Raw genomic sequence first — 27,073 nt, 5'->3', positions numbered from 1 at the left:
TGACTCTCTTTTCGCAGGTACAACTACTATGGCCTTGCTCAAGACCACCGCATTTGGTCTTCTACTGATAAGTATTGCATTAACCGGGAAGGCATTTGGGGCCTCGAGAAGATGGGAACGGGTCGAACAAAAGTCTCACGACATGTATGAGCGATTGGCCTACTTTGCACTCGGATCACGCAGCACAGGCCGCTTCCACGAGATATTGCTACGCATAGTGGACGTACAAAAAAAGGTCAGTGAAATCAACACACCGAGGAGGTCTGCAGCAAAAGTGAAACTTTCCTTTACGATAGCAGTATTGTATATGGGGGACATAAATTTTGTCGCGGCTGCCCGCAGAAACCCGGCGCATTCCTGGAATGAAGCTACAGCGTTCCCCGTAGTAGCGGTAGTACACTTTCTCGAGCACCTCCCCGTAGTAGCCTTGCGTAGTAAACCTTCCGGGACACCTTCCCGAAGTAGCGGTAGCACATCTCCGTAGTACACCTTGAGCTTGCTAAAGAGTGCTCCTAAACCAAATCACCAATGGTACCGTTCAAGCAATCTAGCAGCAATGTATATCGCGTTACCCCAATCGAACACCAAGGCACACACAGGTTCATAGTAGTTGTTTCCGTTGTCTTTCCCCCTCCGCTGGATGTTTCCAGTCACAGCAATCACCGCTGCAATGATTTTATTTGCTGCTCTTTGTTGGTACAGGATATACGGTAACAGAATACTCTTCACGTGTACCAGCCGCAGGTACTTCTACATTATTGTATTAACAAAACCACTACTATCTACGTGCTGGGCGGGCTTTCGGATCATGGAGATGTCCTCTGAAATGAGCTGGTGGATCAGCTGCCCTTGGCTTCGAATGAACAGAGCGGCTCGGAGACGCTCTCCCCAAACAGTTTCAAACTACCCACGCAGGTGCTGCAAGCCCTCTTCTTCAAAGAAAGGTGCTATTATAAGCGGACTCTTCTCATGTGCGCAAGTTATTCGTGGTAGATGATTCTCTCATTCCCTAGGCGCGAACGCCGTGCCTTCTTACCCCACACATACTCCGCTTGTTAAAGGCCGCCACCTTTTGCGTGGAACTTCCTGTTCTCCTTCTTTCTAAATACAGGGCGCCTTTATTAACTCTGTTGCCTTCTCTACGATTAGATTTAAGCAATAGTAAATCATTTTCACCTTTAGCCGTTCTCTCAAACGGGGGTAAGCACCATCGGAGAGGTTGGTACAGAGCTCTGGTTTATAACGTTCGTCATGTCCTTCCGCCTGACTGGGTAATGTCTGTAATTATTTTGTTTACCCCAAACAGTGCACTTTAGGGTATATTTGATGTAGTTACCAACAACAAGCACTCATCGGAAACCTACAAACTTGTTTTGTAGCTTCGATGGATGCAAAGAGAATGCTCCAAAACTGAGCGACCTCGACTAGCGAGGACGTAAGCTAGTTGTTGACCAGGTAGCGCTTTTATAGTTGTTGGTATATTTACTGATCTCCCGTTATAAGCCTTTCGCCTTATAAAACGGGGCCAATTGTCGCTAAAGCCGTTCTTTGATAATTAGTTACCCTAGTCGTTCTATGGCGCTAGCTACCGGTACAGCTGTACCGAAGTTCCACTGCCTGAACAGAAAGGAGGGGATAATACAGACGCCTTTTGGCGGGTCATGTAAGAGCAGAGGTATGCTGCATCGGTTAACAAGGCATGTGAGGAAGACACGAAACATCCATCAACGGTGCTTGTAAACGCTAGATGGATAACCTCGAATACACCCCTCAGGATGAACAGGTGATTTATATAACGAGTTACATAAATTAGGTCATGAGATTCTAACTGAGACAGGTAGCAAACAATCCGGGGACTTGGCCACGATGGCAGTATACAAGAAACAAATAACCGTTTTGGTATTCTCCGTAGCCTATCAGTAATGATAAAATACGTGATGCGTGATTAACGCAGGATGTGCTCTTCGGCGGGGATGGGAAAATGCATATCGCAGTGGCATTTTTTCAAATTTGTTTCATTCGCCTTTGGTAGTGCAATATTGGTATTCACATCACTCTGTTTTATCTTGTTTATATTCCTCCGATGCGGCTTTTTTATCAACTGTTAGGTGCGGTGGCAATGATTTCTGTCCACATTTCACGACATGTTTGGAATGTTCTGTCGTGTGATTTTCTATTATGAGTGGTTGGACGTGCCCTTCCTGATGCCAAAATCCACCCTGTTTAAAATTTGTTATTTGCGACGCCTGGAATCGCCTTTTATATGAAGTTTGGGTGGCCTAATGAGTATTGATATGCTATAGTGATTGCCCTAATTGTTATCGGTGTGCGCTTATAGCTAGAAGCCGACAGGCTTGACACTTTCCAATGTAGAGCACACAGAACGTGCTTTCTTTCTACATTCCTTCACAGAATGGTTCATGTCTAATTTTCTATTAAACGCTGCACTGATACAAGGTAAAAATCAGGATTTGTTTTGTAAAGCGGGTTTGCATAACCTTTTTCTAAGGGGCATCAAAAAATTGTGAAGCCAAATTAGTCCAGAGTGCAGTGATTTCATTTCTTAAACTGTTATCCAGGTCGGACCAGGAACATCGTACCGAATCGAGTTCATGACTTCAAAGACTAAATGCCGTGTGTCCAAAATGAAGTTCGAAAAGTGGCTATGTCCTCCCAAAAGCAAGACGGTGAGTGTTCTTTTACTGCATTGAGGTTTCGGCGTGTTTCAAACAAACTTTTTTTCTAATTGTACAGAGCAGTTCTTTAGCGCGTGGGAACCATGTTGTTGTCTAGAAAAGCGTGTTTATTGGAATTCAGTTCAATGTCTGACAAGACTATGTGTGGACACTCAAACTGTCTAAGGAAGAAAGCAAAACTGAGTTGAAATTATTGTGGTACATTAGTTTCAGTAGAATAGATCAATGTAGGCTCTTCTTACTTATGCAGGCGCAGCGGCGCTAGTTTTTACAGACACGTGTGCGAAAAGGCAAGAATAGAAGCGAGGTTCTCACACACTGTTATACACAGTGTTTCTTAAATTGCAAAAAAGCCTATTTCTATCAATTACGTAAGCCGAGGTCTTAAATTCAAAGACAAAGCTGTGCGCACTGCGTGGATCCGAGGGTGTGTTCCATTGCTTCCACAAGATCTGATCGTATAGATCTTGCTTTCCTTCGTTCCGCTGGCTACCAGGGTGTTGATAGACATTGACAGTCAGTATATATTTTTTCGGTGGGAGGTTTCACGTGGTCAGGGCTTCTCCGATAAAGCCGTCGAGGAACTCAAGCCAGAAGCCATTCCAGAACAGCTCAGGAGTGTCATTGCGTATCAATCGCTGAAGCCTGCTAGCACGACGGAAAAAAAGTTCCAATCGATGCCGATGAGGTGACAGGAATCTCCGCATTTACGAGTTCCCCTATCATCGATGAATAACTCAGAATCATAGACGACCTTTGTATTCTCGCCGTGGACACTCGTATCACCTAGTCTTATATGAATCACCATGTTGCCGCGTACGAAGCATCGGTTTTTTTTTATTTTCTTGCTTTTACAGCCCCGCTTCACCGGACTGTGGTATCTGTGTCCTGAATGAAGCGCATGTTCTATTCTTTCTTTCTTATTCCCCACGGATTAACCCATTTGATAGGAAGATTGTTCCGCCCTAACGCAAGTAGCCTAGAATAGTCATCGTTTATATACAGCGTTCTCTATGTAATTCCACCGTTAAAGAAACACCCACAAAGAAAGAAAAATGCCCGCAGAGCAGACGCCGCGGTACTCTATTCGACGGCTCTCCCTGCGTATGTCACTTTGTTGACTAATGTTTCGCCACCTGTGTATTCTTTCAGGTCTTAGGGGAGCAAAAATTCGCTCCATTAAAACTTGTTTTTCCTTCAAGACCACTGCGTCGTCTTTGGCTGCGTGACATCTTGTGGAGGTGCTGCGGGGTACATGCACCCTAAGCTCAGCTGGTGTCAGCCGCCGACAGCGCAGTCTTCAGGCAGAGGTTGGAATGCTTCCGGACAAAGTAAAGAAATAGGACGTCATGAAAACCACCATAATTTACAGGCACCATGACGAGCGCTTCCGATACTGCCCGCGTTCTTGAGCCGTCCCAGGAGCCCCTGTCACTCTACGGGTCACCATCAGAGAATCCCGAAGACTGGTTTGAGCAAGTCGAAGGGGTCAGGTTGTTTAACCGATGGGACGGCGCGGAGATTCTCCGGCCAGTCTTGTTATACCTTGAAGATTCAGCACGGATCTTGTTGGAAAACCACGAGAGCTTCTTAGAGTCTTGGAACGAATTCAGAAGTCAATTGTTATCTACGGTCAATACGGTTGGCGAAAAGAGCAGACCGAAGTGTTGCTGAAGACACGGACACAACACCCCAACTAACGAATTATTTGTTGCGTTCACCGAAAAGATGAAGATGCTTTTCAGGAGTGCTGACGCTTGCATGGCGGACGAAAAGACCATCGCTGTGGAGCTGCAGAAGATGCCTGCCATTTGTAAAGCACCGCGGATTCCGCTTCCGCCATCGCCACGACAAAGGGCACTAAGCCAGGGTAATGCCATTGTGTAGCAACTTCGTAAAACGCGTGGGGATGACAGAAGGTGACGCAGGTGGTGTTTGTCCATGTACCTCGCGGTCTTCCCTCTCATTAAAACAAAAATGCTACTAATTGCGTCCCCCTTACGATGTCCCGCCGTTTCGATCACAAGGTACAAGCAGGGGGGCATTACCACCAAAATAAGCTGGTGACCTTCATGATACTGGTCTAGGCACGCTTACCCCTATTCTTCTGCCGATGAAGCCCAACGAGAACTTTAATTGCGGCCTAATCACTGGTATAGAAATTAGGTGCCGTGTTTAACGTCTGAACTTCAAGGTGGCACCCTGCTTTCCTTACCAGGGCTGTGTGCTGGAAACAATGACTAAGATGCGCGCTTTGAGGCGACGATAGCGCGTCGAGATGCGGAAGACGAAGCTACGGTCCCTACTTTTCTCAGAGGGCACATTTCATTGCTTCGCAAGAACCGCCGTCTGGGTGCTGCTGGCCTTCCATTGTCCGCAATAGTCGAGATGTAATCGGCACGCAGATTAATTTTGATGTGCTTTGATGTGTTATAAGCTTTCAATTAAACCGCTTCAAAGCAAGAAAATTTGCATTGCGATAAACTTCTACATTACTGGAGAATAAAAACAGTTTGCTCTGTTATGGTTATTTTTACTGAAGTATGCAGTTATATTGCGGCACATCGTTGCCACGAAACATCGAGGGGCCAATTTAGTGGCATTTTCTGGGCGAGTGCCTTGAGTGCCCCATTGTGTAAAAACGAAGCGCCGTTTGTGCTGTAGCAATTGTCAGGTGGGGAAAATGGCCACCGCAATAAAAAGTAGGTGAAGCAACAAACGCATGTGTACCGGATAAGATTTCAACCATGGTCTGTACAGTAGCAGCCGCGTGTTTTACCAACTGTGCACATTAGCATGTTACCGGTAAAATCCCAAGCGTGGCTTCCGTTCTTGTTTTTGTGGTGCAAACAGGCTTTGGGCATTGGCCAGGAATCCGGAGCTTTGACGCGCAATGAGGACCCTTCCTTTATTTAAAAAGCGAATTGCAACCTTAAAGGTTTTTGCATAGCGCGTTCCGCGTGACACCTTAATCTGGTTGCACATGAGGAAAACCTGGCACTCCAGAAGGCAGAAACGTAACTGTTGGCAACCTGTGGCACGCCAGTCTGCGTGATGGAGTAATTATACTAGAAAATGGAAAACCTAAACCCTGGACGCAAACAATGTTATACGGGAAGGAAGATGGTCAAAGTGGAAAGCTATAAAATGCAAAGAACCGAAACCGGAGGTCGTAAAACGTGAAGCACAAAATATCTCTTTAATAAGTATCGCCAGGCATTAGCCGTCGAAGCACGTAGGGAGAATTTTTTTATATCCTAGACAGTTCTTGAAATAGCTAATGTATAAAACGAAGGTAACTGTTTTGTCTACCTGAGGTACGTATGGATAGGGAACATTTTTTCTACTGCGACGCTTAAACCTTTTTACCACTCAAATGAATAATGGCTAATCTTTTTGGACAGATCTATTTGCGACAAAAAATTCTGTAAAGCTCTTCCTAATTAACGTGGAGCGATTTTAACACATTATGAAGTTTTCTGAACTCAAATCTGACACCTGTATATTGTTAAATACATTTTTTGTAATTGTGGCTGATTTTTCGGTGTCCTCCAAAGCGATTATTTCTTTACTGTTATGCCCCATGAATTAGATTTCTCTGTCGCACGTTGAATTGAAGTTTTTGTAGCGAATAAATATTCTGAATAAACTAATTATATCTCTTTAAACTTTAATTTATTGACTAGCATTGTTACTTTTACTGTAACTTTGAAACTTCTCAATGCCAACCCCCCGTTACAAGAAACAGGCTCACTTATACTTTACGCAAATTAAACCCGCGAAGTCCGGCCATCCCCGATAACTTAAAGAATTCTCCATGGACACATCCTTTTTGGTATTGTCAGCGCGAAGCTCCGTCGGGTAAACATTCTTTTATTTCAGCTTGACATTCTCCTCATCGGCAAATACGTTGAGTGACACTTAGTCTACTTCTCGGCTGATCATTATCATCGCTTTCTAGACCTATCTTCGGAGACGGCTGTACCGTAGAATAAACTTCTTGCTTCACCAGTTACTCTAGGGCCTTACAAGGGATGTATGTTGGTTGCCTTGGAGCTGCGTTCCCGGCGGCGATCGCCTTAGTAGTTATGCAGTGTGACGCCGCAAGCAGTCCCGCTGGTGCCTCCCATACTGAGCATCTGGCATTTGCTGTTACCAGGTGCCGGCGTGACACCAGCATTTCGCCGGGCTTTGCAACGAAGACGTCAATGACTGGTCGGATCATTATGCTCGAATCGGTGCGTTTGATTGTTTGGGTGACACGTCGAAGCTACAGATTATTCTGTCACAGCGAAGCCCCTTAGGCGCTGGGGTCTCCTGATGTCGTCGTAACCGTCGTCGTAACCGTCATCGTAACCGTCATCGTAACAGTCGTCGTAATCGTAATCTCATGTAATGACAGTACTAAAACACTGGGAAGTTCCTTCATCCCTCGCGCTGGAACGTAACGAGTACTAAAAAAACACCGGGACGCTTGTTTACCACTCCCGCTGGCGCGCTCCGTAAAGCGTACTAAAAAGACACCGGGACACTCGTGTACACCTACCTATAGGGAGCTTCGTGCCTCAAATACAAGAGACTTTTGTAGCAAAGCTCTATACCTGTACCTCCCAACGGTTTCATCTCCTTTGGCAAAAAGGCCAAGGCGACAAGAATAAACTAATACACTGCATTTTTCGCTCCTTCCCACGTTTTACCTTAGTTGAGATTGTCCGAGATTTCTTTTTGTACTCCTCATCAGAGAAGCCATTAATTGTTTTTTCAACATCATGAAGCTACTCTGCATTTTACTGGAACTGTAGCATTTAGGGCCTTCTAATTTATTTATTGGTGCGTGAAACATTTATTTCGGTAAGCCTAAAGGCGCGCGTTCCACGAAGCATGTAATCAACGTTAAAATGCAGAGCAGGCATTTCTCTTTTACTTGGACAAGGTGCAAAAGCATGGTTTCGAACAATATTATCCGCATCGCCTACTACGCCAGCTATTGAAAGGAGCTGCGATAGATATTCGGCAGGCCACCCACTCGGTAGGGCGTGGTGAAAAGAAAGCTCTCCACTCGCCTTCAGAGCTGTGATGAGACGTCGGTGTTTTAAATTAAAGACGTTGTCGCTCTTCGTCCCCCTGTAGGTGCTAGCATGCCGGAGGGTGACAAAGGTAGTCACATCTTGAAGGGAATATCTTATTTTGCCTTCAACGCCCTTGGAGTTCAAAATCCTTCCACCGTATCTGACGTAATAGCAACCTGTCAACGCCTAGACGAACAGCGGTCCGTTAGTGTGACATCGGATGCTTCGGCTATGAACCAAAAGGCCACATGGACTAAGCTCCCTCGTACGCCAAATCATCCATGAAAAGCTCCAGTTCGAAGACCCGACCTATCCTCCGCGCGATCACATTCGCATGGAGGCTCCTCAGTTGCGCGACCTTGCGAAGCCGGAGCTGGCATTCAGGACTGTTTTGATGCCGATGCCATCTGCCGTTGCTACAAATAACACCGCGTAGTACTCGGCGATCCCATCGCGACTACCCTTCCCTTGGATATCCCGTTGGCACCCGGCCATTGAACTGGCAACTCCGAAGCAGGCGTTCCATGGGGCTACTACATTAGCATGCTACCCGAGCTACCAGCCCATCTGCTAATACTGCGGGATTTGGGAACACATCTCCCGCTTTTGCCGACGCCTCCTGCAAGGTGACCAAAGAGGATAAGAACCGTTTGAACGTGAAGTCGGTTCCTAATGTCGTGCCTATGTCTCACCCCTTTGTTGCTCATTCCCACCCCTTCTCGCTTTACCCTACTCGGGCCAATCGCCACACGCACCGCCGATAACCCTCGCCGTATGGACAGCCCGTGTCGCCTCTTCATCCGGCACAGGATATTCCCGGAAAGCGCTCGGATAAATAGCGCCTGCATTTTTCGGAGTTCAAACTTCTTCGCCCGCAAGAAGCCCAAGTCGTCCCCAACTCCTATCGAACGTTCTGTCTGCTGTCAAGCAAGGAAATTTTCCTAATTCTCGCATTGAGACTGGAGCAAATGTTTCGGTATATTCTGCAGGTCTCTGCGTTCACGCAAGGTTAAAACTTCTTTATTCCTGGGCCCTCACTTTGTGGTGTTAACGGGGCCCTACTGCAACCCTCCGGATAATGTTGCGTATGATTATTCATAGATGTAAGCGAGCTTCATGCTCCCTGCGCAGTGCTTACTCCCGGTGCACACCGATTGATTCTAGGGTGGGACTTTCTATTTTTGTAGTCGGTTGTTATTTCCAGCAATGTACTGGCCTTTGAACTCACGGCTACACACCTCTGTGTTTATGATGCGAAAGCTCTTCCTTTGCTAGTGAAGGCTAATTAAGTTTAGCTGATTCGCTAAGAGGCGCTAATGTCAGTTTGGTCAGATAAGATTCAAAATGGCGACATCTCAGTCATCCCTGCAGGTTCCTTCGTAAAGGATTCGTGATTACCACCTGCCTCATCCAGTTTGCGAACGGATCTGCAGTACTTGCTGCATCAATCACCAGTTTAGAGCCCATCTTGCTCGTCGTCGGTAGGCCAGTGCCCTTCGGAACCTGGATCGTCATCGGCCGCTCTTGCCGCAACCATCAGCTCTGACCTCAGTCCTGAAGAGTCACAGCCTCTTCAACTGTTTGCTTGCTTTCAATAGACGGACAGGCACGAAGGTCATTTTGACTTTTCTTCGACGAAGCTGGGGCAGAAACCCGGAACACCCCTCATTGAAACAGATGGCTCTCGTATCATACGCCACCGTCCATATCGTGTAGCTTCGTCTGAAAAAACGAGGACCATGTTTCGGAAATTCTTGAAGGCCACAGCACTCACCCCTCTGTTAGCCCGTGGCCGTCGCCTGTAGTTATGGTTCATAAAAATACGGTTCGGTGCGTTTCTGCGTTGATTATCGAGCACTAAATAAAATCGCTCGAAAAGTTGTACACCCGATGCCCAGAATAGATTACGCCTTTGACCGCTTAGAAGCTGCGGCATAGTTTTCAAGCCTGGACATCCGATCAAGCTTTCGCCAAATCCTGAAACATGAATCTGAATAAAAACTGCTTTTTTCACGCCAGATGGCCTATATAAATTCAATGTTCAGGCGTTCGTGATTATGTAATGTCTCAAGTAGTTTGCGTGTGTAATGGATACAGTGCTGCGCGGGCTAAAATGGAAGACGTGTTTGTGTTATGGGGATGACATTGTTATCTCCTCATCGACCTTTTTTCAACATCCTGGGAGCTTGAACGAAGTAGTACACATGTTTAAGAAGCGCTGGAGTTCAGCTCAACACAACTGAATGCCGCTTGGCTGGCAAAACCTTAGAACTCCTCGGCCATGTTGTCAGCAAAGAAGGCATAGAACCAGGCCCCGACAAAACAACAGCTGTCCTTTTTTCCACTGAAGCTACAACAAAAATTCCTCTGCAGGTTCCTTGTCGTTGCCTCATAGTTTCGCCGCTTCTTTCTGGATTTTGTTACGGTTGCTTCACCTCTCAACAGACGTATGCAATCAGACGTCCCCTCCGCCGGGTTTTACGACTGTGAAGACGTTTTAAAGCCATTAAAGCTGTTCTTATTTCTCGCCAAGTGTTGTGCCACTTTAATGAAAGAAGATCCGCACTTTTCCATGGCTACGACATCCCGACCAGCGTGGGAGCCGTCCGTCAACAACTCCATAGGTCAAGAAATTGGCCTGTTGCTTATGCCACTCGCTCTCTCACACATGCCAAAAGCACTAGCACATCCCACAACAGTAGTCTCTTAACTTCGTTTGGGTTGTCCACTAATTTCGACAATAATTAACGGCCGCCATTTCACGATTGTGACCGATCATCACGCACTCAGCTGGTGTCGACTATAGCCGGCAATAAATGGCGTGGCATCCATGCAGGACACCATGAAATTGCGCCGCCTTATTAGTGGCCAAGCGTCTGTTGCCAAGCTGACATTGTGCGCACGGCCCCCAGATCAGGCACCCTTCTTCTCCTCCATGCCTTCATGGCGACCAGGCCGGCCACGGGCCGCGACGTGGACTTGTGTTTCCGCGCAAGGCGTGTGCGAGTTATTCGATAGTCAGTTGTGCCGCGATAGCGTTGGTTGCGAGAAAATTCATGATTCCGCTCATGAGTGTGACAACTTCATCTGCAATTGAACCCCAACCTCCGCGCACACCTACGAGCGAGTGCCAGTCGGTCGTGGCACAAAGGTTGCAACGTGAGGTTGCAACTGCATCATTTCCAAACGGTTGCACTCTGGACGCAAAGTAATACCTCGATGTCAAATGCTGTTGAGTGCAGCACAGTGCAATCCACCTATCACCAGACGCGTATGAAGTAGATGAGGCAGATCAGCTGCTTGCCAGCCGCCGCGCTCTAACGTCAGACCTGAGTTGTTTTGCTGAGTGTGAAACATTTAGCGCACGAGAAAGCTCTCCAAAGAAATTATTCGGTTTTTGTACTCAACCCCGTATTAGAGGGCACTTACCAGCATACCTTGGCAAAGTTGGCGCGGCTCACTCAAACTCACTCACAATTTTTTTTCGAATCACCACTCACTCAAACTCAGACTCAATGATGAGCAGCACATCTGCGCTCACTCAAACTGAAACTCATATTGAGCGGAAAACTCAGAACTCACTCAGACTCAAAACTCAAATTGTACTCAGAACTCAAAAGGGACTCAAACTCAAAATGTACTCAAAACTCAAAATGTACTCAAACTCAAAATGTACTCAAACTCAAAATGTACTCAAAAGTCAAAATGTACTCAAACTCAAAATGGACTGAAAACTCAAAATGTACTCTAAACTCAAAATGTACTTAAACTCAAAGTACTAAAACTCAAAATGGGCTCAAAACTCACAATGTAGTAAAACTCAAAATGGACTCAAAACTCAAAATGGACTCAGAACTCAAAATGTTCTCAACCCAAAATGTACTCAAACTCAAAATGGACACAAAACTCAAAATGCACTGAAAACTCAAAATGAACTCAGAACTAAAAGGGGCTGAGAACTCAAAATAAATTCAGAACTCAAATGGCCTCACAACTCTCTCGTGCAAGGAATTTAGTCGGGCTCAGATGGGCTCTGATTTCATTAGCATTCAGTGTAATTGAAATTCACGTGTGGTAAAAATATAACGGGTGCAAATTCGTGAGCTCAAACTCTTGCCATCGGCACGACATGACACCGTAGCTCTTGTGAGGTCGGAAACAATTTCGTTGCAGATATAACACAGCTATGCCTGCTGCCCATGATGACTAGCGCTGGTTGCAAGCAATTGTACATATATATTGGATACCAAATTCTTGATGTAGGCTCTGTGTTTGTGTTTATGACAAAGGCGGTCCAGACTCGATGGTGTGCTGGGTCCCCGGGTCGAAACTAGCAAGATTGGCGAGGGGACGTGCGCTCACTGCTCCATTATTTTACGTCGAAGCTGTTTAGGGTTACGGTTCCGTGCATTCCTGCTCTGCATCCGGAAAAAACGACTTGTATCAACGCGAACTGTCCCCGTGAATCTCTGAAGCGCGAGGCGTTCATGGATATCCCTTTGCTTTTTTAATGCGTAGCATTCTTTGCCGAGTACCCCCCTCTTCTTACCCCCGCCAGGATCGTGTAACGCCCTGCATTTACACAAAAGTGAAGATATCAGGGAAGTTCAAAATGTAATAATTATTAATGCGTAACTGCAGACAATTGATCAAACTAAATGTTAAAAAACTAAAAATAGAAATAATAAAAAAAATATTGAAAATGGCGAACCGTGTAACAGGGGAGTCTTGGATAGTCTCAGATTGAGTTAAAATTCAGAGAAATGTGGCGTTAAAGAATGTTGGGTGCCAAATTGAGGGTCTCGAGGAGGGATATCACATGGGACAAACAGAAAAGTGTCTCGTTGTTTGCTGAGGCACTTTTATTAGTTTTTATTAGCATTTGCTAGGTGGGATGGGCTCTCGTAGCTCGGAAAAGCACCACGCCATCGTTGTAAGCTATTACCGCCCCCGTACCCAGCTGCTAACTTCCAGCATGCACGCGTGTGCGTGTGCGAGTGCGAGTGCGTGTGCGCGTGCGTGTGCGTTTGCGTGTGTGTGTGTGTGTGTGTGTGTGTGTGTGTGTGTGTGTGTGTGTGTGTGTGTGTGTGTGTGTGTGTGTGTGTGTGTGTGTGTGTGTGTGTGTGTGTGTGTTGCGTCAGTCATCTGTTCTTTCATTGTGTTTGACATATGCAGTCGTTTGACATTTTCCTTTACATTGTTATCATGTGCTAGTTTTGATATCTTGCGCTGATTTCTTATTGTAATAAAATCAGTTCGAGCACACACACCAACTGCGCTTGCTTATTTTTCTGAAGTGTTTTCCTTCTGTCGCCATGTCTGTTTATGTCTTGGTGGCTCTGTTGCCTCTCTATCTCCTACACTCTAGCAGCGAGTTAATGTCTCGCATGTAATTGGCCAATCCTAGATTCGAGTGCACGTTGGTGCACTGTGGGAAGGAAGTTACGGACACGAAACGCGGCCGCAAGGCCTATTCGTAAACAATTGTGAAATTCGCCTTTCTGATAAGCTCTGATGCTCCCTGTTACCTATGGTCGTCCACAATTTCCACGACACCATATGTGTCGAAGGATTTGCTTGTTTGTTGGGACACGGAGTAATGGAGAAAGTAACGTTTGAATGGCAGTTACTAGCAGAGAGTTTTTGAGTCTGGTGATTTAAGTTTGAGAGCTTGGCATGGCTTTTGTTTTCACCCCATGCCGTCCTGCCTCGCTGATTCAGCAATTAGACGCCAATATTTTTATTACTATATACCGCTCTGATGGACATCTCTGGACAAACCTTCGCATGTATAGAGCACAACTGCCTTACGGGTTGGCAAGGAATTTTGGTTAAACCCGACCCAGCAATTAAAGAAAGATACCTTTTGCTATATCCTCATAACTATAATCAGAAAGCATTTTTTACGTTTGTCCCACGTGATCCCCCTCGACGAGACATTTAATTTGATACCCTACACAACCTAGAAGGATCATATGGAATTCGTACCAGTCAAACTAACCATGACGCTCATGACTGTAACCAGGGCTCATTATTTAAATGTCCGACGTGATCCCTCCAACTGAAACCTTCAATTTGACACCCCACATGCTTTAGCAGGCTCACCTTGAATTTAGCCCAATCTGTGACTCACAATGACTATCTCATGATTAAAACCACGAAGCCTTTTTTTTGTACCACGTGATTCCCCTCATCAATACCGTAAATTTGATATCCTACACGCCCTAGCGGGGTCACTTCGAATTTTAACCCAATATAAGACTCGCCATGACTATCTCATGGTTATGACCAGGAAGCATTTTTGTATTTCTCCCACTTGATTCCGCTCATCAAGACCATTAATTTTATACCCATCACATCCTAGCGGAATCAATTTGAATGTTACACCAATCAATGACTAACCATGACTATCTCATGATATAGCCATACCGCATTTTTGTCCCGCGTGATTTCCCTTATCGGAACTTTCAATTTATTGCCCCGCACACCCAGTGGCGTCATTGTGAATTTTAACCTAAATAATGACCCACCTTGAGTATGTCATGATAATAATCAAGAAGTAAGTGATTACCCTCATCAAAACCTTTAATTTGATACGCCACACGCCCTAGCGAGATGAAATTGAATTTTAACCAAATTTATCATAACCACGACTACGTCATGTTATAACCATAACTCATTTTTGTCCCGAATGATTCCCCACATCGAGACCTTGAGTTTGATTCCCCACATGCCCCCGCAGCTTAATTTTGAATTTTAACCCAGTCTATGACTCATTATGACTGCCTGGTGACTACAATCAGGAAGCATTTTTATTATTTACCCCGCGTGATTCCGTTAATCGAGTTGTTTCATTTGATACCTTACACGCCTTAGCGTCGGACTTTTCACCCAGTCTAATGCGGTCATTATTCTGTCTAAAGGGGCGTTGCCCAGTCAATTCAGCTAATTCATTTGAAACAGCAGAAGGGACAGCCCCCGCCCCCTTTTTCCCCTGGCTCTCACCTCTTTCTTTGTTACCCCTAGTATATCAAGCCGTTAACAGTAGCAGGCGAACCACCAGCCGAAGAGGGCCGCAGTGTGCTTTCCCACCACCCTTTCCCACCCTCTTAGTGGATCCACCAGGATAAAAAGTTAAGACAACCCTTTTTTATGACCTCGCCAGTCAATTATCACTCACGCACACAGCCGCGAAAACTTGCTATACAGCAAGTGCTTAGGGTCATGAAAATTCAACAAGAAACTAAAAATTCAGATCCCCTCCCTCCCAACCGATCATGCGGATCGCGAATGGTGCCGTACCCGCAGGTAACCTGAATTCCGAGCCCACAGCGATGCATGAAACTTAACAGCCAATCATAGCTGCCTGCTAGGCTACTCATATATACTCAAACTCAAAATGGACTCAAACTCAAAATGCACTCAGAACTCAAAATGGACTCAAACTCAAAATGTACTCAGAATTCAAAATGGACTCAAACTCAAAATGTACTCAGAACTCAAAATGTACTCAATCTCAGAATGGACTCAAAACTCAAAATGGATTCAGAATTCACTAGGTTTCAGGCGTACCCAAACTCAATCGGACTCAAACTCAGTGTGGCTCACTCGGCTCAAACTCACTCAAGCTCAAACTCACCATGCCACACTCGCCTCGCGCTCACAGAAACTCAAATTCATGCGTGAGTTTGAGTCCAAATGAGTCTGAGTGAGTTCGCCGACCTCTGCTTACCAGATATAAAGTCGTGGATGCGGTGCGGGTGCACTTGCGTCGACATCCACGGCGGCAGCCAACTGCAGCGTCGGACTTGTGCTGCTTATACGCGCCGTTCGCAGCCGCGGTTTCATCCTCCGTGGATTCGATGTGCTCGATGGTAGGTAGAGCGCCACCACTTAATGCGAGTGCGATTAATATGACATCTGCTGAAGCCACTGCCGATAATCGGGGTGGAACGCAGCAGATGATGTTTGCTGATGTTTTTTTTCTTCGAGATGCGGGCGCAAAGCGTATGCGCTGGCACGGCGGCCACCGATATGGCGGTTTTCAGTGTTGCCAGGCGGAGAAATCACCCGCTAATCTTTTAATTGAATACCACCTATGGAGAACCTTATTGGATGCCTTGGCCGATGGATTCGTTGTTTGCCAAAAAAAGACGTATCCTTCTCATACAAGTCAGGCCATAAACACTTTGATGCGAAATTCTATCACGTTGCCCACTATCGCCTTCACATACTGCTTTTGTAAACCACCTGCAAAAGCTTTGCCGCTCGCACCTGTCAGCTCCCTTTCGGTCGGCGAACGGAGTGACTTCAGAAGCTCACAAGAAGACTACTACTGTAAAATAATAGTCGAACAACTGTGCGCTATAACACAGCATCAAAACAATCACTTACGTCGCAAGCAAACCAACTTTGGGCCTGTTGATGGAGTGTTGCAGCGTACCGATAACCCCCCTGTGGAGACAAATTTGATCCTGTTGCACCCCGGCCGCTGGAGCGGCGAATTGTAGAACCCTTTTTTGATATTACGATCACTGGCCATCTCCGATGTCAGATAGCGTATGACCGCACACGAGCCCGCTTTCTTTTTGGCGTGGCACATTTACATGTGTATCCAAGTACGTCGCGTACTGTACCTCTGCCACCGTCAAAAGCAGCCTAATTCCTCTCCGTGTGGACAGCTACAAACAACCAATCTGGTGCCCAGCTGAGCTTTTTGATGTTTTTCGGGATTGATTTGCGCGGCCCGCTACCTCGAAATCATGCCGATTAATCTGCATTGTAACAGCTGTAGATCATCCGACTCGCTCTTCTTAAACAGCTTCCCTGTGCAATGTATGTGCTGAAGAGGTCGCAGGCTTTTTTTATGCATAGCATCATCTTAGCATGCATAGCAAAGCACAGCGCCCCTCGTGTTCTTTTGAGTGACCGGAGGTAACGATGCTTTCGAATATCGTTTAGCAAGTCCTGCATACCTCATGAACTGTTCCTAAATTGACCGCCGGATATCACCCTCAGACTAACGGACTCACTGAGATATTTCATCGCGCGCTTGCGGACATGGTTTCAATGTATATTGCGCCTGATCACAGTAAGTGTGACAGCATACTTCCATTCGAAACATTCGCTTAGAATAGGGCTACCGAACGCGCCACCTTCTTCCTCGTATAAGGCCGCCAACTGTTCTCGCCCCTCGACAGCGGTTTTGCTTACCGCTCCTGTGTCACGCTCTGTACCGAGCACTGAGTCGTTCATCTCTCGCCTCAAATACGCTCGCCACCTTGCCCGTGAACACAACACGGACTACTGTCAGCAAGACTGAAAAAAAGCGCTACGACGCATCAATCAGCAGAGTTGATTTCTGAACCCGAGATAAAGTTTTGTTATGGACTCCTAACCTGCTTCCTGGATTTTGGAAAAATTCATTCACCGTTTTTTTCCCACCGCACATCGTCCAAGAGAAAGCCAAGGCCGTCAACTTCCGCTCAACCCTTGTTACTCCACCTGCATACCGCCGATGACGAGTCACCGAGCTTGCGCACGTGATCGCGAAGCTTGGAAGTGTGGAAATTTATTTATTTAACCTTCAAATTATCCCCATCATCACATATTTAGAGGAACATTTCGTCTACGTCTCAGATGATTATCCTCATCGCTTCCTAGACAAGTGTTCGGGGACGCCTGTACCGCAAAATAAACGTTACGTCACACCACTTACTCAAGGTCCTTAGAGCATACCTAATAATTCCCAAAATTGAGCCTGACAAACGTTCTTGCCCTCCGTGTTTCCCCACACAATATGCTTGACGTGCGCTTTATTAAGGGAAATTTGGGTGCGGCAAATAATCTTACTGGTGAGCTGCAAGCTGGAATTTTTGAGAGGCAAGAATAGTACAATTTGAAACAGAGTTTGGCTCTGATGTAAAGGCGGCCACAAAATTAAACGGACTGAGCCAGTGGCCCGCAAGATTAACGGCTCGACCCCTTTCGTCTTATCGATTGCTGTCGTGATAGTTGAAAGCGCTCGCCGATCCTTCGACAGTCATCCAAAGCATGACAAATTTATCGTATTCGGTGGTAATGATCGGCGCAATTCTGTGCAGTTGCCGGATGACAGTGGCATCTGCCAAAACTGTGTTTGATACGTGCTCAGCTTGAAGATAATGAGTGCGCCAGAAGATCGGTTATTGTGACTTTGATGGCTCTGCACTTAACTGGAATTGCAGCAACTCGAAAACAACGCTTCATGCGTCACGGAATGATTCTCACTTATATGTGATGAACAAACGGCAATAATAAATAAATACTTCTACAATTCACTGTCTAACATAATTTTATTACAAAAACCTTATAAATCATTACAACCATTCACCGTGATAATTTGCTGTATGTGTTTTTGTTAAAATGCATTGGTTACAAGGTCGAACATATTCGTAGTCGTCTTATTCATATTTCTGTTTGTTTTCGGGTTCTTAATCCTTTTTACGTGAAAAAACAGCGGCATATCAGAAGACCTTATTTTTTGGTATACGATTTTTGTTTGCACACGCCGCGGTGGCTCAGTGGTTGAGGCGTTGCGCTGCTGAGCACGAGGTCGTAGGTTCGATTCCCGGCCGCGGGGGCCGCTTTTCGGATGGAGGCGAAAAGCAAAAACACCCGTGTGTACGAGACTTCGGCGCACATCAAAGATCCCCTGGTGGTCAAAATAATTCATAGGAGCACTCCACTACGGCGAGCCTCATCGCCTGCGTTGCGTCGGCGTGTTAAACCCTTAAATCAATCAATCAATCAATCAATCAATCAATCAATCAATCAATCAATCAATCAATCAATCAATCAATCAATCAATCAATCAATCAATCAATCAATCAATCAATCAGTTATTGGAAACGGCGTGAAGCAATTTTGCCACGTGTTAGGAAGAGCTCTATTGTTTATAGTTTTTGCATGCGCAGTTGCACATGTGTGAATGGCATTTATTAGCTTCAAGAAAGACCCGTCGCGGTGGCTCAGTGGCTAAGGCGTTCCGCTGCTGAGCACGAGGTCGCGGGCTCGATTCCCGGCCGCGGCGGCCGCTTTTCTGATGGAGGCGAAAAGCAAAAACGCCCGTCTGTACGAGATTTCGGCGCACGATAAAGATCCCCAGGTGGTCAAAATTTATCCGGAGCCCTCCACTACGGCGCGCCTCAAAGTCTGCGTTGCGTCGGCGCGTTAAACCCTACAATCAATAAATCAAGCTTCAAAAAAAAAAAGAAACTCAGCATTGGAAACAAGCATACACGTAAGAGAACAGCTCATATTGTTTATTTTTTGAGAGTAGTTCAATCCAGTTTTATAATCGGTTTTGTGAAACACGTCCACGGATTATAGCGTTATCTGTGAAGTAGGCATAATTTAGAAACCGCCACGAACACGTCGTACCATAATCGTTCGCTTAAGGAATGGGCCGGTGAATCTGCGCGCGCGGCTCAGGACGACGAAGCTAAGGCACGTTCCGCTGATATTAACAACGAACCTGCCGAGAAAATCATTTGCTTATTGTGTCTGCAGTTTTACACACCATGAAAATGCCGAACGCTCGAGTACGGGTGCATCCAGCACGCGTTCATCACGCTAAGCATACAGACTTACTGAGATTGGGCAAAGTTGGCAAAAAAAAACCTCGAGCGCTCGTCACGTACCTCATGCGTACGTTCGGAAAGCCAAGGAACTAGTTAGGGAGATTTTCCAGCATTTTTGGCAACAAAAGTACAGTGTTCGCCGTTCCATCGAACCTCTTGCACGGAACGAGAAAGACACTTCATAGCGGACACTACGCGTTCATTCATCTTCGTATTGTCGACGCATACGATCTGTACCGCGGAAGAGCAACGGCATGGATTCAGATGCTGCTGTAAGCAATCTTGGAATTCACATAGCCCGTCCATGAATAGTTCGCATGGCAAAGAAAGAAAGAGGCAGCGGTTCCTGATGATAGGCGTGCAAAGCACGATCAGTCTCCCTTGGCAAAGCAAGCAATCAAATTTACTTCCTCCTTCACGAATTCATCATGGCTACCGGAAGACTAATATTCTAGCTGCTTCGTATAATCACTTATCTGTACTTGCCACTAAGGAGTGCAGTTTTATCATTAATTTACAATTCTAAAGACCACTTTTAGATTTATTAGGGAAACCTAAATCATTGTACAGTCCCCCTAAGTGGGTACGTGTCATTACCAAACGGTGAAGGAGAAGAAGTAGCGCTTGCTGATTGGCGCGCGGAAGCGGCGACCAGACCGACGATCTTACCATGTCCTGGCTTAAAATGAGCTCATTAAAACGATACCAAAATTCAAACTCCTATTTATCGATGCTCATCTACAACGGCTTTGCCATTGAAGTCCTGCGCGCGAGTGCCACTTTATCCGCGCACAGCTGCAACCCCATTTTCTACATCATGGTGTTTCGGAGCGTCGTGTTCATTGGGAAAGGTTCAGCGGTCATCCCAGCCTTTGTTGTAACCCCATCCACCTTTTGAGATCTATCAAACACTCGTGGTTGTAACATTCGTGTGCCGTGAGCTTCGACGCCACGAATGAGAAACCGACAGGCATGAAAGGGCAAACGACATTTTGTCTAATAACAAGGGTTCAAGTGCCCATCCTTGCCGTGAGGCATATGTTCCCTCCACTGTCGACGGGGTTGTTGACTTTGATCATTGATGGGCTGGATTTTGCGTAGTGAAGATTTGGACTCTGGCTATTGACGCTTTGGAGTTTGACCATTGCGAATTGACTTTACTTTCCCTAGTGGCCCAAGATTGGCGTGGTGATTGGACTTCACTCTTCACAAAGTTTTGTGACAGGACGGTCGGGATCAGTGAGATGAAAAAAGATTCGATTTAAATCCAAGCTGCTTCGACCGTGTCGGAATTGCGAAATCGGGTAGACGGTGTTGCATAAATACCGTAGGTTTGACTCCTACCGCGGGGAACCCTTTATCTTAAGGTCCTTGATGTGCCTTCGGCCATCGTGATCATCGTCCCGTGATTTAAAGTTGGATTTTTTTAGTGTGCTTCGGTGAAGAGGCGGCAGCCGCACGGGAGGCGTAGAAAGCTTCGCTTTACTCACGAGTGAAGCCACGCGCGGCCACACAAAGGGGATGCTTATGATGGTGCCATCATAATAGAAGCGGGAACGAACGAGCAGTACCATAATTATTTTCGCGTGACCTTCACTTTCGTCAATTTCATTGCCTCTCTACATGCTATTAATCTCATTTTGCCCATTCCTTCCTTTACCAATTGTTTTCTATTTTTGTGCTATGTAAGGTCTAAAATGTCTGTACGGCAGTCGCTGTGAGGAGGTTCGGCATTCTTCATTAATAAAATATCTTTTAATAGCGCAATCAGCTAAAAACCAGCCGCTTTCAAAAAACGCGGCGGGCAAGATTGATTTGGTAGCCCCATGTTCTAAGGCTCCTGCTTCCAGTATAAAACAGAAGGAAGAGCACCTTTCGCTAGTGAAGAAATGCTTGGTCTTGTCCTAACATCACGAAGATACACTGCGGCATTGAAATGAAAATGGGTTGCCGGACAAACGCGGCCATTCGCGCCACTCAGTGATTATAGGTCGCAATAGATCCCGAAACACAACTATTAGTGATGTGAAGCAAATATATCTACTTTGTTGCTAACCTGCACCAGTAAGAGCAATCTTTATTTGCAGCGAAACACCCGGAAGCGGCCAATACGTCAATAATACACGGGCATATACTGCAATGTATAAACGCTGGTTAGCGGTTGTCGTCATTTTGGGGCAAATCACTATCAACTTATCTTGGCCGACGCAACGTCAGCTTGTTCACTGCTGGAAGCCTCTTTTGTGAGGCTGCCTGCATATATTTCGTTTGTTAATGCTTCCTTCATTTCCCCTTGATTGCCTGCCTGCGAGGAGGCTGATGGGCTGAAGAGAGAAGGCCGACGCGTTTGTGTGACTGGCTCCACTTGTTCCTCACTGTGAGGTTTGACTTGTTGAAGGCTGTAAACTTCTACCGCCCTTTGGGCATAGAATTATTCTTCCTTTCTCTAAGTATATTGTGAGCCTCAACACCAGAGTAAACCGTTAAGAATAAATATATACCATTAAGCGCTAAATTACGGATTGAGGTCGAGTAGTGTCTACCCTATCTGTAGCAGAAAGCACTCGTTGTCACGTTGGAGCTTTGACCGCTTCCCTTCGTTAATACTCATAAGCAAAATGTGACGCCATGCACTCGGGCGTCGGATGCTGTTGTGGCTGCTATTCAACGAAATTGTTGCGCACCTGCAGCACATTAGTCAACACATTGTGAGCATCAAAGCACGCCAGCGCAGCGCACGTTGCAGTCAGGGTATGAGTGAGTCAATGAATCGATCATTTATAAAGGGCAAGTACAGTGGCTTTCAACACAAAAAAATTGCCCCCACCTCCCCGAAGGGAATCGTGAGGAAGTGCGAATGCATTTCTTGCGCCGAGAGTACACGGCGTAGTAATTGTGCCATCGCCTTGAGAGGCGCAGTACCGGCGAGGGGGAGCTGTCAGGCGAGGGGAGACGCGCGCCGAGGGTGAGTGCAAACCTAACCCTTCCCTTCCCTTCACGATTCCCTTCGGGGAGGTGGGGGCAATCGGAGCCGGACCCAGCCGACTCCAGTCGATGCGCACGCCGCTAGCGACATACAACGGCGCATGCTCCAGGTGCTTCAACCACGCCAAGATGCTACCACGCTTTACTAGTCCGCGCCTGTACGTAGCCGGACTCACCAGCCTCCGCTTCACGTGCACGTCTATCGCAACGTCCTCGGGAACCAGCCGCGGAAGACACTCCACCACGCTCGGAACGTCGATGGGCACGTTCACGATCTGTCCCTTAATGCTGTACTGACCGTTGCCCCGAGTCAGCCGCCTGATGGCCATGAAGGGGAGGCGAGGCGAGATGAGGCGCTCTTCGACCGAGTTTAGATCGGGAAGGTGAGCGGGACCCCCACCTCCCCGGCGGACGATTCAGGCTCGCTTAAGAAGTGCATTCGCACTTATTCCTGGCCAATCTCCCACGTGGGTATGTGCCATGTCAGCGGCCAGGCAGCGCGCGCCTATCTCCCCCCGTTGCTAAGGAAGACGAAAAGCGCGCGCACCCGCAACTGTTGCTATGCGGACGGCGGAAGGTTCGGGGTCGCTTATAAAGTGCATTCGCACTTAAAAAATTCTGCCAATACTTTCAATCGTCTGTACGAACTCCGAAGCCTACCAAATTGCTACACACACTTTGGAACGGGAATTGTGGTGGATGGATTGAAGAATTCTTTATAAGCGCCAAAGTTGCTGCTTTCCAGGTTCTCGTCTTGGCCCCGAAACGTTTTTGCCATTTTTAAGGGGCGGTGGGAGGGGGGGAGGGGGGAATTGTGGTGATGCTTGCTTCTTTCTCAAAAAAAAAATCGCACCCCATCAAATAGGAGCTGTGAATACCGTGCATGCGGTTACTAATAACTTAAAAAAATTGTCATGTATTCTTGGTACACATTTAGTTCCCAACAAATATTTTTTCATCAATTCATCGAGGAATGAATCAATACGCTTTTAGTAGTTTCGTACGTGTCACTTACGTTCTTCTCACAGATCGTGGGAGAAACGTCCGCTTGCTCCTGTGGCATCCGAAAAATCAGGTCTCCGCAAAACCAACCATTGCAGCCATAAAGGGCCTTAAAAAACAAGACAAGCATACACAGTGTACGCGGTATGTCTTGTTGGCCCATGCGCTGACTGGGCTTGCAGTTAACGCATGTACCATTCCCATTTGACCAAGCCTCACTTATGAATTTATACCTGAGGCGCTTATCTTCAATAGCTTGAGGAACACCCGTCTAACTTCCCCTGTCCGATGTGTTCGGATATAACCATTAGCGTCCTATCCATTATGGGTAAGCAGGATGAGACTCCTGAAATATATTTCCGCATAAAGAGAACTGTGGAGCAACAAAACACACGCCTAAGAAGGAACTTGCATGTCCAATGTGGTCGGCACCCATTCTGAACCGCATCAGACAAGTGGCTACAAGAGATTTTTCAGCTACCTATGAACGAGCGCGGCAACGTATTAAAAATTGTTGTTATAATTTTTTATAGGTATGTTCAATTTTGGCCATGTTTTTACTCTCTTTTTAAACCTCTCTTAGTATAGGTAGTATCCATTTTTGTATGCTTTGAGGTAGCAGGCGAGGAGAACTAGAACCTTAAAGGTTACTTGAGTGTCAGCCTGAGGAATTGCCTACTTTAATTTGAAAAAAGCTTGTAGAACCTTTTTCTTACCCTACACATATACAAATACATACATACATACTTATATACATACATATTGTAATGAATCGAAAGGTAAACACACAAAGGAGAGCGTGGCTTTCGTTACATGCCGCGCAATCTGCGACGGGACGCGTATGGGCCGTGCGAAGAAGTTACGAGGAGTTCGTGACCAACGCTGATACAGAATGGCCATCGCATTTCCATCGTCCGTCAGGCGCTCAGCGCAAATTAAAAAATTTCCGCCATCTCCCCGCGAGGGAACCCTGGTGTGATGCGGCGCATCTGGTGGTTCAATTGGCGTTTCCATTGGGTTGAGTCTCTACATCGCCTGAAACGTATTGCGAAAGCGTAGGATGCCTTCAATCACATACGGATGTTCTCATACACGGGACGATGGAGGCAATTTTACATTTTCATGAACATGCATACGCAAAATGAGAGAGTACACGTGTTTTAGCGGCAACCACCCAGTTCGATACCCGCTTTATATTCACAGCGCTTGAAGGAGAGGAGACCGCGGAGGAGAGTCGCGCATGCACGCAGATGCGCGCCGGAGCAGCTGTTAACGCAGCGAAGCGCGCGCCACCAAGCGCGCCAGTTGTCGTTATGCTAACGCGCCGGATTGAGAGTGTTGGACACAGCTGCGGGAGAGGCGAACGGAGGAGGGCTCTGGACGGACGCCGCTGCCACCGACGACGACGCAGGATGGACATGCCTCAGAGCAAGAGATGCACCGCCTCTTATAAACGAATTTAGTTGGCTGCACCGCTCCCACTCATCCCAGCTATAAAGATAACGCTTGCCTGAGCGGGCGCCGAACGCAGTGGCGAGACCGTGGGGAAGACTAACCAAAACGCTCACACGCCGAACGACAGTGTTTCCGTATCAACTTTGCATACAATCTCTCGTAACGTGTTCGCACTGCTCATACGCGGCCCTTCGCCAGCATGCACGGCATGTACTGAAAGCCACGCGCTACGTTGTTCGTGTTTCAATTTATCACTAGAGTACAGCCTCCCAAATTTTTACTAATATAGCGGGAGCGACGACCGATCGGCATGGCAGCGCCTTATCACGGTGTTCACCGGCAAAATAGGCGAGGGTACGCGCACGCGCATGGAACTATCGGTTGTGGGAGCGTCGTCTGCTCCGCTGGTCTTCTCAGGGCAACACACCCCCTGGTTTTCTTATCTTGCAAGGCCGTTTCGCTACCACCAGAGGTAGCTAAGCAGGGTGGGGTACAAAGTCGTTCATATGCATTGGCAGGTGGTGACCCATGAAGTCTGAAGGAAACCGCTTGGCAGACGACACTCATACAGCAGATGGCCCTATGCGCGTGCGCGTACTCTCGCCTATTTCGCTGCCGAACACCGTGATAAGGCGCTGACATGCCGGTCGGTGGCTGCTCCCGCTATATTATTAAACATTTAGGAGGCTGTACGTGCAATGCGTCATACATACGCAAAGAACAGATACCTGTATATTCTATATTACCAGTACTATAAGCGCCAAGTCCCGTGCGAAATTCTTTATCAATTACTTTGTCCCTGATTCTTTAACCAAGGACTGCATTTATCTTTCAGCCCAGCAACCATTGCATCGCTGTCATCTACACGAGCCCTGGAGCCACCTTTCGTCGTCTAGATTCTTTTTTGTGCCACCATTAAATGCTCTGCAGCACAGCAAAACCGGCCTTCAGAAGAATGAGCAACCAATAGCGAAGCAGTAGTTTCATCGCCGCGTGCTAAACCATGAGTAAATCAATTTCATGTACTGTTCTTGTTACCGTCGTCAGCTGTGTGGCTTTGCCAGTGCGGCAGTTATCTTTAGCAGTTATCAGCATGGCATCATGCGGCAGGGATATCGTTGATGGTACCCGAGTTAGTGCGCGGGCAACTGCGATAGAAAATAGCATTTAACTGTACCTTATGCGTGGCTTTGCGGCAGTTATCTTTGCAGTTGTCAGCGAGGCATCGTGCCGCAGTGATATCTTTGATAGTACCTGATTTAGTACACGAGCTACCGCGATACCAAAGAGCGTTCAACTGTAACCTATGTGTGGCTATGCCAAGACGGCAGGTATCTTTGGCACTTATCAGCATGGCATCGTGCGGCTGTGATACATATGAGTGTACATTATTTATTACGTGGGCAACCGCGTGAGAAAATAGCTTTCAACTGTAAACCTAGCTCCGAGGACAAGCAACCATCAGCGGAACCCAGCATGGCATCATGCGGCCTTTAGAACCCGAATGATACCGATGATGCGACGAGTGCTGAGGTGAGAAGGGCGGCCCAGGGCGGTGGCTACGGCAAGCGATGGTCCTGGATCGTGTAGCATTCACATTCGTCACCTTACCTTAAGGGCACGTGTCACAGCATTGACGCGGGTCAGCGATTCTAAACATTCAGAAGCCAACGTTGACCGAAGATCGTGGACAACGAAACGCCTGGGGGAGCATGGAATATTGCGACCAAAGCGTACGCCGATAGACGAAGTGAGAGATGTTACGCTAGGCAGGTAAATAACCAACAGTCATGCAATAAAAGACTAGGAGCGGCCAATGCGCGTAGCACACCCAGTTGGGGCATCCGGAAGTCTGTGCGTTCTGGCAGGCCACCGCCTCCATGGCATCCTGTTGACCCTGCTCGTAATGGAGGAAGACGCGCGACAATACCCCCGTCCCCCCCCCCTCCGTTGGAAATGAGATGAACGCCGCCACGTCGAGCATAAAAATTTGCGATCCCTCACCCCCTCTGCATAAAAATGCTCCCGTCGTTCGAAAGCCCACAAACGCCTTACGCTTTAGGAGCAAAAATATTGGCGCAGCTTGCATTATGGTTGCAAGGCTGGAAAACAGGACAGCTTGAGGCGCCTCCCACTTCGTCGGAGAACGGCATGTTCAAAGCCAACGGTACGAATCACCCAAAGTAAAAAATGCTGAGCGCCAGGAATACGATAACAGCTCAATCGGACTGACTCTGGCTTCCTA

The 27,073-nt window shown here is 46.9% G+C and overlaps 1 protein-coding gene across 1 annotated transcript; it reads left to right on the top strand.

Annotated features, from left to right (window-relative positions):
• On the top strand, nt 1-25,834 carry LOC144165733 (cystatin-1-like). The gene is made up of 3 exons (XM_077695527.1): nt 1-235; nt 2,580-2,687; nt 25,664-25,834. The coding sequence occupies exons 1-3, from the start codon at nt 29-31 to the stop codon at nt 25,745-25,747; spliced, it is 399 nt and encodes a 132-aa protein (XP_077551653.1). The 5' UTR covers nt 1-28; the 3' UTR covers nt 25,748-25,834.
• Nucleotides 25,835-27,073: the final 1,239 nt, after the last annotated feature.

This window comes from Haemaphysalis longicornis, unplaced genomic scaffold, assembly GCF_048455015.1.
Source record: "Haemaphysalis longicornis isolate Haplotype H1 unplaced genomic scaffold, Haemaphysalis longicornis Haplotype H1 scaffold_15, whole genome shotgun sequence".
Lineage (NCBI taxonomy): Eukaryota > Metazoa > Arthropoda > Arachnida > Ixodida > Ixodidae > Haemaphysalis > Haemaphysalis longicornis.
The sequence above is the reverse complement of the archived record's forward strand: the minus strand, read 5'-3'. Positions and strand labels throughout refer to the sequence as shown.